At 41.0% G+C, this 18385-nt stretch overlaps 2 protein-coding genes across 5 annotated transcripts in view; both read left to right on the top strand.

Annotated features, from left to right (window-relative positions):
• SEC24B (SEC24 homolog B, COPII coat complex component) overlaps positions 1–8479 on the top strand; it is a 36129-nt gene extending 27650 nt beyond the window's left edge. For both annotated transcript variants that reach the window (XM_083571018.1, XM_083571017.1), the window contains 8 exons: positions 318–491; positions 671–781; positions 1705–1880; positions 2538–2675; positions 4025–4129; positions 4420–4512; positions 5428–5531; positions 7305–8479. In XM_083571018.1, coding sequence (XP_083427144.1) covers positions 318–491; positions 671–781; positions 1705–1880; positions 2538–2675; positions 4025–4129; positions 4420–4512; positions 5428–5531; positions 7305–7419 — 1016 coding nt within the window. In that variant the 3' untranslated portion in view covers positions 7420–8479. The remainder of the gene's footprint in view (positions 1–317; positions 492–670; positions 782–1704; positions 1881–2537; positions 2676–4024; positions 4130–4419; positions 4513–5427; positions 5532–7304) is intronic.
• A 4826-nt stretch (positions 8480–13305) lies between these two features.
• MCUB (mitochondrial calcium uniporter dominant negative subunit beta) overlaps positions 13306–18385 on the top strand; it is a 60444-nt gene continuing 55364 nt past the window's right edge. Inside the window, exons 1-2 of one of the 3 annotated variants that reach the window (XM_083571693.1) lie at positions 13910–13978; positions 14114–14179. Coding sequence is in view for 2 of the 3 variants with exons in the window: in XM_083571691.1 (XP_083427817.1) it covers positions 13502–13630 (129 nt within the window). In the remaining variant the exon portion in view is untranslated. Of the gene's footprint in view, positions 13631–13909; positions 13979–14113; positions 14180–18385 lie in introns of those variants that run through there. The other 2 variants (XM_083571691.1, XM_083571692.1) reach the window with 2 other exon arrangements.

Below are 18385 nucleotides of genomic sequence, written 5' to 3'. Positions count from 1 at the left end.
GCTTGTTCCTTCCCATTCCTGCCCTTTCCTCTGGCAAAATTGATTTGGGAAGATCCAGCAGGGAGGGATTTGGAGGCCCAAAGGAGGCCTTGCTCAGGGTGCTAGACTTGGGGTTTCCTGTCACTAGTGTATGAATAGCCATAGGTCTAATTTTTTAAAAACTTGGGCTGCAATCCTAAACATGCACACTTAGGGAATAAGCCCCATTGAACTTGACAGGACTTCTGATTAATTATGCTTAGGGTTGAACTGTTAACTATGCTTTTTTAAAAAAAACAAAACCTTGCCATTTTAACTTAAACATTACCAATTTTTAGGTCTTTCAATTCACACCTTCCATGGTAACTTCTTTGTGCGATCTACTGATTTGCTGTCACTTGCCAATGTCAATCCTGATGCTGGATTTGCAGTACAGATGTCCATTGAGGAAAGCCTGTCAGACACATCTTTAGTTTGTTTTCAGACAGCACTTTTGTATACTTCCAGCAAAGGTAACTTCACTTACTTCACTTCTCAACATAAATTTAAGAAACAACAACCCACAAAGAACAAAATCAGATGATTGGTGGTTTTAGCCAAAAAAGGAGGGGGCAGACATGTGAAAGTGGTATTAGCAATAGCTTTGGATAAAAAGCTTAAGTATTGTTCTGTTCTGTTTATTCTAATGCAGGTGAACGGAGAATCAGAGTGCATACACTTTGCTTGCCTGTGGTGACTTCACTGGCAGATGTTTATGCTGGAGCAGATGTACAAGCAGTTATATGCCTCTTAGCTAATATGGGTGAGTTGAGAATTAGCATTCAGAGGGTTCTCCATTCCCCCAAAGTCATTTTGTCCCTCTATCACCTTTAATTAGAAGAAAGCAAAAAATTGTGTGTTTAGTACTGTTGGAAAGATAGAAATGCAGTGTGGATGCTTGCAAGGTAGGTGTGGGGAACCGGCAGGCTGCCAGATCTTTAGATCTGGCCTGCAGTTCACCTTCCTTCAGATCTCTCCTCTCATGTGGCACTTGGGGATTAACCCTTTGCTCTGTGATTCCCAATGCCCCCCTCCCCCCATAAAACCTCCTAAGCAGTACAGGGATGATTTGGGGACTTGATACATGGAGAGCAAAGGATTAACTCTCATTTCCCCATGCTATGATACTTCTCCTTCCTCCCAAAAAGCATGTTAATGCAATGGGGAGTAAAGTGATGGATTTGTGCGGTCAGAGTGTGTATGTGGGTCTGGCTCCACTGGCACACAACCCCTGAAATGTCCATGAAAGTATGCAGCCCTTAAGATGAAGAAGAATGCCTTCTTCTGTGTAGCAAATAGGTCTAGTGAGAGCAGAAGTTGCTAAACTGTTATTTTATTAAATGATTTATACAAACCAATAAAATCTAAAACTAAGTTATCGGATGGGAAACCTCAGAATTATCAGGTGTTTTTTTTAGCCCACTCTCATTTCCCAATTCAAAGTTCATTATCCACACAGGTAACAGAAACTAGGGCCCTTTTTATCGTGTCTTGTAAAATTTTGTGCAAACGGAAGGTTTTGTCAAAGTAGTACTCTTGATTTGCTGGGATGTTTAGTACTTTCAAGATTGTTTAGAGAAATGAGAATGTACTGGCCAGTATTAATGTCTGGAGTGGTATGCTGTTTGTTTCCCTTTCTTAATACGGTTCCTTTCATAATTATTTACTGCTGCTTCGCTTCCATAGCTGTTGATCGATCAGTTTCTTCAAGTCTGTCAGATGCAAGAGATGCCTTAGTGAATGCAGTGGTAGATTCACTGTCTGCATATATGTCAACTGCATCAAATCTCCAGCAATCTGCTTTAATTGCTCCAAATTCCCTCAGGCTGTTTCCTCTGTATGTTTTGGCTCTCTTCAAGCAGGTACTTCATATGAATAGCAATTGTTATTGACGTCAGGCAATTTTGAAACTTTGATTTAGTTACAGAAACATTGGTGCATTACATGAAAATGCATAGTTTAAAAGCCTACCTTCTACCTTTTTCTTTTTAATGTGCAACTTAAATTTGTGGGGGGCACTGTATAGTGTAAAGAGCCTAGATGCCAGGTTGCTTAAAAGAACTTGCATAGATGTAACTATTGAGAGAGTTGCACATATGTCTGTTTTTAAAGCTGAGTACTTATAGATAGTCTGTAACACTTGTTTTGTCATAAGAGGCCTTTGTAAGAAAAGGATGGAATTAACTATTTTTGAAAGGTTGCTCTTAGCTCTAGTTTTGTTTGATTTCTTTAAAATCTAGTTACCTAGTCACTGCACAACTAGTTCCATACACCCAGAGGAAGGCTGGCTGTGTGTTTCTAAAACAGAAGGCACCATGCCCCAGACAGACCTCTTTTGAAACTTAGGGTCCTTTCATATTTTTGGTATGATTGAGGTGGTAGCTGCCATTCAAGGAGTGGTGGAATCAAAAAGTCTACTAGCCACTCCCCAGACCTGTCCCTCCCAATTTAGCTACAATATTCTTCTGATAAATAGAAAGTTTTTTGTTAAATAATAACTTTGTTTTTTTGTTTTATAGAAAGCGTTTAGAACTGGTACAAGTACACGCTTGGATGATCGTGTATATGCTATGTGCCAAATAAAAAGTCAGCCTCTGGTTGGCTTGATGAAGATGATCTATCCTAATCTATATAGGATAGACAAGCTTACTGATGAGGTATGTTACAATTTTTATTGCTTCTGGACATAGGTTCTGGGAATGTTCTGATTAGACACCTCTGTTAAAAATAACTGGGAAAATTTGATTCACAGTATAGCAGTTAGTTTTCTTACTGGGGCTATTCATATAAACATCTTGCTGTGGAGAGCTGCACCATTTTCCCGATCCATTTTCCAACTCAGTTTAAATGCTGGTTTTTAGCTTTAAAGCCCTTCATGGTTTGGGACCCAGGTGCTTGAAGGATCTCTTTCTGCCAGTTAAAATTGCCTAATTGTAACACATCATCCATGGCTCTGTCATTAGAAATTAGGTAGGTGGTGAATGCTCTCTCCCAAGAGGTTTTCCCTAGCACTGAATCTGTCAGCTTTTAGGCTTCAGTACATTGGGAAAGTAGAAGGGAAAGTAGAAGGAATACTTTTTGTGGTCTTTAATATAGTGTTAATGTTAGGAGTTACAATATTTCGGTATTCTATGTATTTAATTTTCTGGATGTATATTCTTTAAAGTACATTGACAAATTATTTAACAGTGCAAGCATCATTATTTAATTATTTAATAAACTCTAGAAGAGCTTCAAAGCAGTTTACAAAAAAATATATAAAACAGTAAAATTATCACTAAAAAATTTACAGCTGTAATTTAAAACCATACGAAAGGTTAGAACCGTAGCAAAATGGACTAAAATAGTTAAAACTCCTACAGACTTTCTAAATATCTGTGTAGGTTTGTCTAAATAAAAATATATTCAGCAATATATACCGCGGAATGTAACATTTGATGTAACAAACCAGAAATTGAAGTTGGGGGAAGTCAACAGGGAGGGGGGGGGAGTAGAAAATGGATGTTAAATGATGATACTGAATAATTGCTATGAGAAAAGAAAATCAATAAAATTATTTTTTTTTTAAATGTATTCAGCAAGCACCAAAAGGAATACAGTGAAGGTACCTGCCTGCTATCAATAGGCAGGGAGTTCCCGGGTCTTTCAAGTGCTGCTGCACTAATATCTGAATTCTATTAAGAGCCTCCTCACAATTAGCAGAACTAATGGAGGCCGTTTACAATTTTCCCCAAAGTTTTGGTATTCTATTCCAGACACCATACTTTCTTAGGCTTGTTCACAGACTGGAATTTACTAAACCCTTCTTAGCTGTTTGGACTTAGTGACAACTCTGATGTTCCTTTACATGAACAATAACCTCAACTTCAGTTTCCTCATTTATTGTGTTGCATTGTGATTTATGTTGTGAGTGCATGTGCCCAGCTCCTAACTGTTTAATTATTGCTGCAGTGCTACTGAATTGTATATCCATTTTCATGTAAACTTAATTTTCACCTCCTCGTAGGGTGCTATACATGTCAACGATAGAGTTGTACCCCAGCCACCTCTTCAGCGGCTGTCTGCAGAGAAGTTGACAAGGGAAGGCGCTTTCCTTATGGACTGTGGCTCAGTAAGTTGCACAGATGGGGCAACATACGATTTAGTCACTATCTTACTTAATTTGTATCCCACCCTTCATTGCACAGTAATTTTAGATGGTTTTATAAAATGTTGCATTATCATTTTTTAAAGGGGCTATAAACTTAGTTTCTAATAAGGAAACTGCCATGTTTATCTGCAAGCACATCCTCATTATGTAAATTGTCGCAGTTTGCATATTTTTAAAAAGCAATTTCATTCTTGAGAGAATCTTGGTTACATTAACCAGATGTGTTTACTTTAATAACATTGTACCTTTAGATATTGTACCTTTGGATTGGAAGAAATTGTGCTAATAACTTCATAAAAGATGTCCTCGGATGCCCTAATTATGCAGCTGTTCCTCAGAAACTGGTGAGGGTTAATTTTTAAAAAATATTTATTTATAAATAATTTTATTTGTAATGTTTATATGAAAATAATAATACCTGAAAGGAGCTACACATTATTATGTTAATGTTGAAATCGAGATTAGATTTCCTTTTCTGCAATGCAGTCTGGTCATGTGATCCACAAGGTGTTGAGCACCCCTTTCTTGTGATAGACCAGCTGTGGGGCATAGAATTGTTTCGCTTCTGCCCCTATATTCTTCTTTTGGAATTGATAATCTTAAGCTGGATTCCCAGGGGGCATCATTTTCTGGCTTGCCTCAGGCACCATAATGTCTTGGGCCAGCCCTGATTCAAGGCATGAGTCTTGTTGTGGTTTGATATGGGGTGGTCAGGGTATACCAGTCCACTGGCTGTTCCTTCCTCTGTCCTTTGGGGGACTCCCCAGTTTAGAGCATACCTTGCACCTATGTAACTTTGTCCTACACAATAAGCAGTGGATCATGCCATAACACTTTTTTTTGTTTAAGGAGCTTTTTGTAGCAACAGATTATTTCTGAAGCACATCATTGCTTGAAGGAAAGCCATTTAAACATTTCCGTTGTTCCTTAAAGTGGCTTGTATGTATCTTCTTATACAAATTCAGTATTTATAAACATGAGGTATAAGCAATACACTTTATTCCCTGCTCCCAGTTCTCCTCACAAAACAGTTATCTAGTTTCATTTTGTATTATTAGCATTTTAGTCTGCCTTGAGAGAGGCAGGATATAAATAAATATACAGAATAAAATATAGATAATGGAATAAATAAATAATTAAATTGTTCTTGTGTTATTTGAATTTCTGAATTATGCAACACATCATTGGTGTTTAATTGAACTTTAACATAATCATGCTATTGAATTAAAGATAATAAAATAATATTTGAATTCTTCTAGACACAGCTTCCAGAATTAGATACTCTTTCTTCAGAGCGAACCAGGTCCTTCATATCCTGGCTTAAGGAAAGTAAATCTCTAAGCCCAGTACTTCAAGTAATAAAGTAAGTATCCACTTACTTACTTTAGTAAGTAATAAAGTAAGTATTCACTTACTTTATTAGCAGATTGATCTTTGACTGCAATGATATTTTAATACACAACAGCTCTTTGTTTCTTCTTAATAGACATATTGTGCTAATTATATCTTGTTATAAAATAATATCTATCTCCACTGGATTCTATTGATCCAGTGTGTGCGTGTGTGTGTGCTTAAATGCACATAGCAATCTAATATTCTATTGATTGGAGAAAAACATGAATCTTGCCAAGTGCTCACAGATACTAATCAGTGCATAATAATGTCATAATTTTGATTTAGAGAAGGATGGAGAACTGATACTTAGTGTCAGCTGGGGTCAGGAGTGGGGAAATCAAGAGGTTTTTCTAGAAAGAGTTCGTGAAACAGGGACAGGGAACCTGCAACCCTCCAGAAGTTGTTGGATTTCAACTCCTTGGCTGGGCCATCTGTCCCAGCCCACATGGCCAAGAGCCAGGGATGGTTGGAGTTGTTGACATCCATCTATCTCAAGAGTGAATGGAGTGCGCTTCCGGGGGTGAAGTCAAACCACTGGAGAATCACAGCGCCTCCTATAGCTACACAGACCAGTAACTTGCAACTGCTGATTCCCACATTGTTTTTGCTGCCTTAGCAGCACCAAAGTAACCTCTCTGGGGCACAAGCCAGGGCTGTATGTATGGAGGTCCTGATCTGCCCAGATGACAAGACACACACCCTCTCAGCCTTGCTGATGTGGCCCAAGGAAAGGCAGAGCAATACGTTTAGCACCAGCTTGGCAGCAGGAGTAGCCAGAAGGAGGCATACAAGGTGCCATCCAACCGCCTTAGGGACTCTACTCCAGAGTTGTAGTTCAACAAAATCTGGAGGGCCGCAGGTTCCTCATTCCTGGCCTAAAACCATCTGATGAGAGTGGAATGGGTAAGGTTGCCTTTTTATCTGGGCTTGACACTTGGTACCTATTTAGGCATGTTTCTCAGCGTTAACAAGAACAGCATGTGTTTAGCAAAAAATAGAGGTGGTGATAGTCTTGCAATTTCAATAGCTGCAGGAAGAAACATGAGGTAGTGAAGAAACATGAGGCAGTGCTAGGTGTAGGGAAGTTTGCTTATGGAAATGGGGGCTGAGACATCTTTGTGCTCTTGTCCTTGTCTGGTCTCACCCTTAATATAGGGCATATAGAATGATTGGCCAGCTGTCCCTTCTGTATTTGGCTGGTATTAAGTGCCAGATTGGCAGGTACCTACAATATTACTGACTCATAATCTAATACAGTGGACGCTTGGGTGGCGAATGTGATCCGTGCGGGAGGCACGTTCGCAACCCGCAGCACCACGTCTGTGCACGCACGGGTCGCGATTCGGTGCTTCTGCACATGCACAAAGCATGATTTAGTGTTCTGCGCATGCACCGAAACCCGGAAGTAACCCGTTCCGGTACTTCCGGGTTCGGCGTGGTGCGCAACCCGAAAACGCGCAACCTGAAGCATCTGTAATGTAACCCGAGGTATGACTGTAATGAAAGAATTCGTTCTTCTGACTTCTACTACTGAGAGCTGACTGGATGACACTTGGAATATTGTATTGGCTGTGCTGATTCCTTCCAGGAATTCAGCTTTGCACCAGACTAGGTGGCGGTTGCTGTTGTCGGTTCCCTGTGCTCCCCGTGAGCACTTAGAATTGTGAATTAAAGGGCCATAAGTCATGTACAAATGTTGGAAGAAACAAATACAAGGTGGGTTGTTTTTTTTCTGTTTCAGAGATGAAAGCCCTGCAAAAGCAGATTTTCTTCAACATTTAGTTGAAGACAAAACCGAGGCAGCATTCTCTTACTATGAATTTTTGCTTCACATTCAACAACAAATTTGTAAGTGAGAAGGAAGAAACTGAAATAATAATAATAATAAAAAAAACATTTCTGGACTTATACAAATGTCAGCTGTGAAAGAAGTACACTGGAAATGATAAACAGACATGGGTTCTTCAGCATCCATATCTAAAGCTTTTCAGCTAAGAGGACAGAGTACACATTTCCAAAGGAATTTTACAGTTTTGCTTCAGTATAAAAATGATGGCTATGATGCAGTTTTAGTACTATGTTTTTAAGTTGGTTTGTATGCGTTTTCAATAGTGCAACGATATGGTGCTTCTGTTTCAAGCTGGTGAACTTACATAGCGATGTGGAATAGTATTTCTTAATGAAATCTAAAATTGGAGAGCTTCCCCCCCTCATATTTACTACGGTAGCCAGATTATCTCCAGCAGAGATGCCAAAGTGCAGTGCTCCATGCTGTTTATATGAATTTGTAAGAGAGAAAATTCGTATTTGAAGACTTCACCATTTTCTCTGTGAAGACTGTAGAATTTCAATACAGCATACATGAACTGTAGAAATGAAATATATATAGTGTACAGAAGTATTAACATTTGTAAAGAAGTTGTAAAAATGTAACTACAGACTATGAATTGGTTAGCGTGCTGCAGTGTTTGTGATTTGATGACAAATCACTCTCAGTTAAAGAATAAAGATGACTAATGCATATTAAATCTGAATCCACATAGAAAAAACGCAACTTTGTAATCCATTTAATTCTTTTATGTGGATTTATTTATGATCAGCTAATTAAAAGTATTTTGCTTGATCATGTGTTTTTATATCTACATGATTACTAAATTTTAGACACTAATATTGAATTTGGCTTGCTGTATTAAAAGAGAGAATGTTTACTACTTTATTGTATAGAATTCTGGGGAAAGGGTAAGTGGAAATATGGCTGAATTTGGATTGTGTAAAGGATATAGCTGACTTGTGACACTACCTGGCATTTGATAGTGTCTTTTAACTGGTTTACTTTATGTACTCTGCAACAATTGTGGTCCTCGATCCTTTATTTTCTCTTGCCACCATGAGACATTAAAGAAAATTTATATTTCACTTTAAGCTGGGAGTTTCTTCAACACATAATCCAAGTACAGACTCACATTTATCTTGGTGTATTTTTTTACTTGAGCTCTTATGCACATATGGAGAGAGATGTCTGTTTGGGCTGCTGCATCACAAATTTGGTTTTCTTTAATTTTTCATGTAATAGTAATGGGACATTATAATTTTTCAAAGCAATGCATTTCTTTTTTAAAAAGATGACAAATACATGAATGCACTCACTAAAATATAACTGTGTCCCAGTATACTTTTCATCTGTGCACAATTTGTATATGCAACAAAAGTTGTGTTGTTATTTTACCTATGCACCTTTTTATTTTATGGATAAATACTTGTGGCTACATTTTCCTTAAGATTGAAAAAGCATGCCAAAGGATTTCATAGAAGAAAAATCATCTGCTTGTTCAACTTTGTTTATGGCACATTTAAGTCTAAGAATGTTTATTGCAGCAAGAAGCCGTCACCTAACATTTTAAAGTTAGTGTTTCCCATACTTGACCTGAGAGAGGGGGGGAATAAAATGAGTCAAATTTATTTTGGTAAAGAAATCAGCTGGTAATATATGTCATATGGAGCCATAAATGTTTCAGATGTATTAGTGTGATCTTAACAAACAATTAATTTGAAATAAAATGTTGCTTGTGGAGCTTAGTGCTGATAAGCCAAAAACATACAAAGCCATGATATATGGTAAATGATCTGTAAAACCATTACTTAAAGCTCTATTATTCTATATTTTGTATATAAAAAATGCTGAAATTTTTTTGGAGATGTTTTTGCTTTGAGTAAGGTTCCTTTTGCTTGTTGCTTGGGAAATATCTAGGAATAGATGCAGAGTTGTTCAATGAATGGAAGAGCTTTTTCTGTTCACAGATGGGATTCTAGCAGATATTTGCACAGGCGGAAGCTAGGACATGATTTTTGCCGATTCCCCCCTTCCTTCTGCAGCCTTAACATCACCTTCAAAGAGCTCCCCAGTCTGCCAGAGCAACTTTTCAGGGGGCTGAAGAGAGGATGAAAATTGGTGAAGGATGGGAACATAGGAGTTTGCCATGCACTGTTAGAAGAAATCAGTAGAATTCCTATTTTAAAAAACCCATTAAGTGTCCAAAGATAAACATGGTTGATTTTGTGTTCCTTTATAACACAACTCTGGGTTTGTATACCTAGAAGTGAGTTCAATGGGACTTCCTTAGGAGTAAATAGCTGCCTTACTTCCCCTCATGCAATGCTTCTTTAGCCACAGTCACCAGTTCTAATATTACTTTTGTTAGGCTGCAGGAAAGTTCTGAAGTTCTCAAAGAACGGCCTTGATCACATCTCAAAACTAGTTTTATACTCTAGATGACTGAGCCCAGCTGTGATTGACGTCTACTACAAGCTGACCCTGCTAAAAAGGACACACTGAGTGTTTGTTTCATATTGTTGGGAAACTGACAGATTGTTCTGAAATATAGTACCAGTGTCCCTGTTTATTTTTTAATCAGTCTTCTACCTGCTTGATCCTTGATGTTTGCAAACACGAAAGTGTCTCAGGTTTATGCTTTTGTATTTGCATAAGGTTTTTGAGAGTTAAGAGCACTTCATGTGCATAATCTTCTTGTAATCTTTAAATCTTGTGCGAGTATTATTACCTGCTAATACTGTCTCTGTACAAAGAGCAACTGTGAGATACTGCATGAGCGAGCTCAGGAGGCATTTTGTAAATGTTGAAATTCCTGCCAGGACCCTTAAGCGTTATTGCTTCTCTGGCAAGAACTATATTTTAAATGGCTCAATACGATTTCGGCGATGGATTTAGTGCAGTGCAAACACTCTGCAATGAAATGAAGCTGTAGTCTGGTTTTCTATGCAGTTAATCTTTGAAAGTGAGGTTGAATGAGATTCAGATTGGTATCAGCGGAGTAGAGAAACCAGAGAGGGGCAGAACAGTAAGAGATAGGGGTGCAGGTTGACAGAAGGTGTGTGCATGCAAACCGTTATGGGCGGCGGCTTTTTTTACATGCATTCCTCAAACCACCATCAAAACACAGATGACATGGACTGAACCAACATATCAGGAACTTGGGACTTTACAGAACCGTCATGGCACAACAACATGGTTTTTTTCAAGGGATTCCCCTGCAATTGATGCTTTTATGCCATGGAGTGCTGGGAATGTCAGATCGGAAATTTTTACTGCAAGTCACGTTGCCTTTTCCAAGTTTCATGTGTGCTCATGGGCCCCAAAAGCTTACACTACTTAGGCTCTCAATAATTCTCAACCATAGATTATTATGTAATAACTCAATCCTTTGCTTACATATGTCCCAATATGTTCAGTAGCTATTACTCTCAAGTATATTGCGTAGACAAGTTGCTAAATGTTTATTTTTAACAACTGAATCCATTAGATTCAACCTATTGTAAATTAAACTTTGGCTTAAAATGTACAGTAAAGCTGCTATTATAGGGTTGTATTCAGCTAAGCTTAACTCAAGAGTAGACCCATTGAAAGTGATGACCCTAACTTAGTCATGTCCATTGATATCAAGGGCCTACTCCATGCTGTATGTACACTGAATCCAACCCATAGTTCTAGATGACTAAGGTGATGTTGGATGTTAATCAGTGCAAAAAAAGAAGGGAATGCTTATTGTAAGGTATTGAGCTGTCTTGAATGCTTTATTTTCTGATTTCTGTGTAGTCTCCACAATTTATCACATTCTGGCTGTTGACTGGAAGTGGTGGCAGACAAAGCTGAAGCTGGAGGGAACAGAGAGCACAACTGCCTAACTTCCTGTATTAATTTGTGCACAAGTCATGTGATTTGCCTTTTGCTGCAAACTGGACTCAGCATGCTCTGGAAAGAGAAATGTCATGAAACAGTGTGTGGCCTATTAATGTTCAAAAACCTCTGGCTGGTGGAAAAAGCAACACAACGATAATGCTTTCTATAGTAGAATGATCCCAAAGCCTGGCAGCGAGATTGAGAAAATAGACACAAGTTTGTCATGAATCAGATGAGTTTGTTTTAATTTGTAATTTGAATTGAACAGATGAGGAAAAATTGTATGTGGTGGTGATATGAAGGGATTGAAGAATGTTGTTTTTAGTGCAGACAATTGTAGGTTTTTTTTGTTTTCAAGGCAGGCTTCTAGCGTTTATACATATGACTTACGGTAAATTCCAGACTGTTCTGTGCCTGGTGAATCTGCAATCATGGCAGATTAAATTTCCAGTACCCATGAGCCTTGCATCATACCCATCACTCACTAGCAGAAACAGAATAATCCATACAAAATTTAGCATTCATACATTAGTTTTTGGAAGCATTTCTCTTACCTTATCTTGTAATTCTTCGAACAACCCTAGCAGGTAGGGTTGCCAGTTGTCAGATTATGGCCCCAAGATGAGGTTTTGGGGTTAATTCTCGGGGAACTGTCCCCTTGATGGCTTCTAAATGTGCAGGTATGCTAGACTAGCTAGTGGATTCCCCTGGCTGCAGTGTTGCGAACTTGCTGAACAAGATAAGTGGGAGCATGCATTTTAAAAGTATCACAATTCTGAAGAAATTTGCTCTCTTCCACCCAACTCCCCCCCACCCCCAAGTCTGTTTTCCTACTTTCTCTCCATTTCTGTGAGCCTATACATCACTAACTTCCTCGCTTTCATGGCTGGTCCATGCACCCAGGCTCAACCCATGTGTGTGTTCTATTGTTGACTCTTCAGAATGGGCAACCTGGTAACATCACCAAGATCCATATCTGGAGTTGCAGACATTGGGGTGCTGGAGAATTGGTAACCCTTCAAGGGGCAGACTTGTATTATCCTCTATCGAGCAGTTGTTTCGATTGGGGCAGGGTCCTTTGTGCTCATACTTTGTAGATCTCCTGGCCATAGCTCTGTGGTTGAGTGTTGACACAAAGTCCCAATTTCAACCCCTGACATTTGTAGGTAGGACTGGGAGATATCCCAGTCTGCAACCCAGGAGAGCGACTGCCAGTCAGTGAAGATAATATTGAGCCAGATGGACCAATGCTGTGCTCGGTATATGGCAAATTCCTATATTCCTTGTTCTCTGGTGCCCACATTAACATTTCTCCAGAGTCAGGTTTCTCTCTTCCCAAGCGTTTAATTTATTTTGCATAGCTGCGGCTGCGATATAGCCTTTTCACCTAAGCATGGTGATCACCAGTTAAATCCTTAACTGACGAAGAATCACGTGAAATTTGTGCTTGCTGGGAGGGTGGCGAGTTTGACTTGCTACCTGTCATGAGTGTATGGTCACTTGCAATGTTTCCGCTCTTGGCCTTTTGTTTGTTTGTTTTTGCTTGCAATCCATCATATTCGAACTGTGATGTTTTCAGAGAATTGTTGGAGTAGGAAGGGACCCTGGGGGGGTCATCCAGTCCAACCCCTTGCAATGAAGGAACCTTTTGCCTCATGTGGGACTCGAACGCACGACCCTGAGACTAAGAGCTTCATGTTCTCCCATGCCATCTTGTGCCTAAGAGTAATAAAATAACAACAACAACAACAACAACAACAACAATAATAATAATAATAATAATATTTTGCAGATTGAAAGCTGTGCAGGGGAAAGACCTGCACCTCCTAGCTGGTAAAGGGCGCGCCGCTCTTCGCCTCTCTCGCGCGGTTAGAGCAAGGAGCAGAAAAGTACTTTGCAGCTCTTGCGCTTTCGTTCGCGAGCTGCTTTTCGGCTGTTGCTGCTGCTTTTCTTTTCTTTTTGTCGGCAAAAACGAAATGTGACTGGGTGAGGGAGGGAGGGAGAGCCCGACGAGCGGCAGAAACGCCTTCCCCTTTAAACCCGCCCTCTGCTGCTCACTCGGAGAGCTCGCGCCTCCTCACTCGCACAACGGGCTCCTCGGGTGCTGCAGGCGCCGCGCCTCGCTTTCCGCGCGCGCCCAGCAGCCGCTTCTTGCGCGGCCGGGACGGCGACGGCGGCTGCGCGCCCCGGCGCCCCTCGGCTCCCTTCAGCGCGGAGAGGAGAAGCAGGGCAAGGTGGCGAGGATGCTCCCCGCCGCCAAGCAGTTGCTCCGGGGCTGCAGGAGAAGGTGGCGAGCGCCTCAGCCCCTGGTGCTCCTCGCCGCTCCTCTGAGAAGGGAGAGCGGCGGCTTTCTCCCAGCGGACCGGCTGCAGGTGAGTGGCGGACACGGCTTGCCCCCCGGCCCAGGCGGCGACCCCTTCGCTCGCTGCTTCCTCCTCCTTTCTTGGCTCAGGCCTGAGGAAAGAAACTTCTTAGCGCACGCGCCACCCGCTCCTTCCTCGGCAAGGCAAGGCAAGGCAAGGCAGGGCGAGGCGGGCGCTTGCCCGGCTTTGGCCGTCTGTTGCTCCACAGCCTTCCTGCCTTGCTGGAACTTCGGCCGCCCGCGGGGACACGCCCGCGAGACGGCGAAGTATAAAGTTGCAGCTGGGCGGGGAAGAGAGGAAGGAGCCGCCCTCTTCTTCCTCCTCCGCCTTGGTCTCTGTCGTCTTGAGTTTCAGGCTGTAATCGTGTTTTCCGGCTTGGGGGCGAGGGAGGATGCTTACATTAATGGGGTGGGGTGGCGGGGTAGGGAAGGGTTCCCCCACCCCTGTTCTCGAAGTTTACTGTCATTGCTTTGGATTCCTTTTGCTGATCAGATCCATCTGCGTGCAAACTCAGGAGGAGGAGGAGGTCCCCAGGCCGACTCCAAAGAGAGGGAATATGAAAGCAAGTCTCATTTTTAAGTCCCAAAAATAAGTGCTTTAAATTTGTTATTAGCCTGGGAAGGGCGGAGTATAAATAATTTTTTTATTATTGTTTAGAGCAAAAGCAAGAAGCCAGACACTTGAATGCTTGTTAACCTATGGTGTAAGCTTCCGCATGATTTACACGTTCTGATCCTAGGTGTATTTACATGGCAGTAAATCCTGCTGCGTTCAGTGATACTGTCTTCCTTGGAAATGCCTCTTTTTTTTTGGTAGACTTGAGTGCTGTGAACTGGGAATGTTGCCACTGTCGGAGGAAGGTTACATGCATGCTCAGTCGTAAATAAGAGAGCCTATGTGTACATGCTGCGGGGGTTTTATTTGAGTCGCCAATGGGATTTCAGCCCTTAGGTATTAATAGCTCATTAATCGCCCATTCACTAAAACCATTTTAAAGCACTAATGGCGTCCCGAGTCCTATCCTGCCTTGTTGGCATATGTGCACCTTGCAAAATGTCGGAGGAAGGCAACCTTATTACATTGACTGTGAACATTAAAGAGAGGCTGCAAAGTGCTAGCCTACCAGTGATATCTCAGAGTGCTCTTCTGTAATCCTAGAAGACTCAGTGTTAATCAGTCTCCTGCACAGTTGTGTTTCATTATTAGGAGGCCTGTGGGGATGGTCCCATAGGAGACACCAATTAGTTCAGCTAGCTGAAGCAGTGGTAGGTAGCTTCTTATTCTTTTCACCTTGCCTGTCACTCTTTTTCATACCTTACGTTACAGGTTGTCGAACAGGCTTCCTAGTGGTCTATGCCTCAAGAGGAAAAGGTGTTGGTGCAACAAGTAATATAGTATTAAATTAGTATGGAAGTTAGTTCTTGCTACCCAGCCCCCAGCACCAGTATTACATAGAAATCTAAGGTATATATAGGTAATTGATAGTCTGTGTGCTTTCCTTAAGATAAGAGTTTTGTGAATCGCGAAAGTTGCTGACAGATGTTTAGCCACCAGCTTTTTTATATCTGTGCAGCTAGTGGCTTTTCATTCCTTGCCAAACCTTTATACAGGAGTAAAGGATTTCTCTCTTTGGGAGCCTCTAGGCATATCTGAGACAAATGCATTTGGCAGGAGTTATTGCATTGTTCAGGGAAAACAGGGATGATAGGAGTCAGTTTCTTGTTGCTTGGAGGCAAAGTCTTCCCCTATGACAGGCAAAACAAAGAAGGTCTTCAAAATCCGGAGTTGAAAGCCATGACCTCCCAGCGCTTTTCTTCTTCTTAACTTGCCCTAGTTCTGAAAGGGTAATGAATCATCCATGGAAAGCGTTTTAAATGACACTTGATTTAGCACAGCTGCACGCTTTTTGGGTTGAGTCTGGCACAGAGACAATGTTGTTTGGAAAACAGAAAATTTGCATAGAAATGAATCCTGCAAATAAATATGCGCTTGATAAATCAGCAGGGTTTGGTAAACCTGTCATTTGCAAGTGCCTGCTTTTAGATACTGCAAAACGTTTGTCTTCATTACCATAATTTCTGGAACTTTTAGGGCACATATCCCTGGAACACAATCACTTATGGACAGCACAGTAGCAATGTAGACAAGCAGTTCTAATATTCCACCCCATCTCATTTTGTGTACTGTACAGTTATAGTTAAGTGAATCATAACTATTCATTTACTTCTTAATGTGTACCATGTGGCACGATTATCAGTAACTTCAGTTTTACTCCCTTGGAAAATGGAAGCTTGAGCATCGTTTGGCATCGCTTCTAGTAAACACCTTTTCATAGATTTGTATTCAGAGACACTTGCTTAAAAATATGCTGTGGGAATGCCAAGGGGCCTTGACAGTGCAGGGTATAAATCTTTAAAACAATAAAGTTCTTCATCAAGTGGTTGTATTGCTGCCTCCCATATTGAGGGCCTCTGAGATGACTATAAATCTGCTTCATTGTCTTGCAAGACAGATTATTTAAAAACGATCTGTAGTATTCCTATAGGGAAGATTATGTGCTTGGTTTGCAGTTGTGTCCATAATATTGTGTTGAAGTGCATAGGGTATAGAAAAAACTGCATGCATGAAAAAGAAGATTGTGGTGCTTTTTACTGTATATGCTGTAATTGAAAGATAAAACTTAAAATTGTAAATAATAGCAAAATATAACCAACAGTTGCATTAATCCTCTGTCATGGTTAATGCTAGCAATCCACTTTTCTAATTTGACACAAACGTCTGCAGCAAATCCATTTTCAAACAATTACGCTAGATTTGGAACCATTAAATGTGCTATTACTGAGTTGCAAATGGGATTTGGAAAAACAGAACCTGTACTAGATCTAATATTCAACAAAGTGCTTCTGGTAGTGACATTGGCTGTTCAGTGGAACTTCTCCAACTTTTCTCTTTGTGCACCCTTAAATCTGTTCTGGGGGTTCCTCTAATCATCTGGAGCAGATTCAGGGGTGTCATGGAAAAAGAAGAGGGAGAAGACATTCCTTTGTGTAGAAATCCTTGTGATAATGAAAACATTTCGTTAGATACTGCCCTCGGTGATTTTGCATTATACCCAAAAGCACATGCATAAATTGACAATTATGTTTAACCTTTTGATATTACTTTGGAAACATTGCTTAAATTTGATATCCAGCCCAAATTTTTGATTGCATAAATTCCAACTTGGTGGAAGGGAGAAGTTTGGCTTAAATGGTTTGCCCAATGCCATGTAGATTGCACAGCCTATGCTGATTCCAGTGCTATTTCTTTTAGCCAGGTGTGTGTTGGGTAGATGGGGAAGATGTGGCAGAACAAGAAAGAAGTACAGAATGAAATATCATGTGCAAGTGGATTGTATTGCATGAATCAATCAATTCATGAATCAATCAGACCCTCTTCCCTTTTGTGGATCTGCCCTGGCCCACTTTGCCTAAAATGGTAGATTTATATTACTTTCCTCCTACATAATCATTATTACTTTCAGCCCCTCTCAGGAAAGCTCCATGTGGAACTAGGAATTTTGAGGATCCAAAATTATTTTAAAACTAGAGCAAGGAAGCCTTCACAAGATCAAGTCCCAAATTCTTCTTCATTTTGCCTAAAGGTGTATAATTAAAACACCAGCAGAACCTTCTGGGGATAGCATTGCACAAATGGGGAGCTGATGCAGAAAAGGCCTGTTTCTCATGTTGCCACCCTCTGGACTTCTGTTGAGGAGGCATACGAAGAAGGGCCTCAGAGGATGATCTTAGGGTTAGGGTAGGTTCATATGGAGAGAGGCGGTCCTTGAGGTATTGCAGTCCTGAGCTTACCTCGCATCAATGTTAGGGGCATGGGTCCCCTAAAACGAGAAAGCAAGTTATAAGAACAGTGATATTGTCAATTACCCAACCAATTCAGCCTGATTCCTAAAGGGAACCTGACATGCAATTGCTTGGTGCACTTGCAAACATTCCTCTTAATCCTTAAACACAATAAAGCACATTTTTCAAAGGCATGTAAACCAGCTTGACTGCATTTCCTCTGTAGCTGAAGCAGGAGAATGTATGTCTAAGTCTAATGGGTAGTGGAACAGATTCCCAGACTTGCAGAGGCAAGGGAAAAAATCCATAATACAGTATATATGGTGTGCCACTACAGAGGAAATAATAGGTGGTTCTCCCATTATCCCTGACCATTGACAATACTTGGCTGGGGCTGATTGAATCCAGCTTGTTTACTGCCAACAAACAACCATCTGGAGGTTTGAAGCCCTTCATTACAAATAAACCCAGGACTCTTCCTTAGTCACGATTTGTTTAGCTATTCTGTTGGGTAGTTACTAAGCTTCAAAAACATGAGGCAAGAAAAACGAAACAAACTTTGCAGATACAAGCTATGGCTTGTTTGTTCATCTGTGGGATAATTTGGAGTGAACTCATGGTTAAACCACAGAGCCTAGGGCTTGCCGATCAGAAGGTCAGCGGTTCGAATCCCTGCGGCAGTGTGAGCTCCCGTTGCTCGGTCCCAGCTCCTGCCAACCTAGCAGTTCGAAAGCACGTCATGTGCAAGTAGATAAATAGGTACTTCTCCGGCGGGAAGGTAAACAGTGTTTCCGTGCACTGCTCTGGTTTGCCAGAAGCGGTTTAGTCATACTGGTGACATGACCCGGAAGCTGTACGCCGGCTCCCTTGGCCAGTAAAGCGAGATGAGCGCCGCAACCCCAGAGTCGTCCGTGACTGGACC

Source organism: Podarcis filfolensis (assembly GCF_964270895.1).
Source record: "Podarcis filfolensis genome assembly, chromosome: 9".
Classification (NCBI taxonomy): domain Eukaryota; kingdom Metazoa; phylum Chordata; class Lepidosauria; order Squamata; family Lacertidae; genus Podarcis; species Podarcis filfolensis.
The sequence above is the reverse complement of the archived record's forward strand: the minus strand, read 5'-3'. Positions and strand labels throughout refer to the sequence as shown.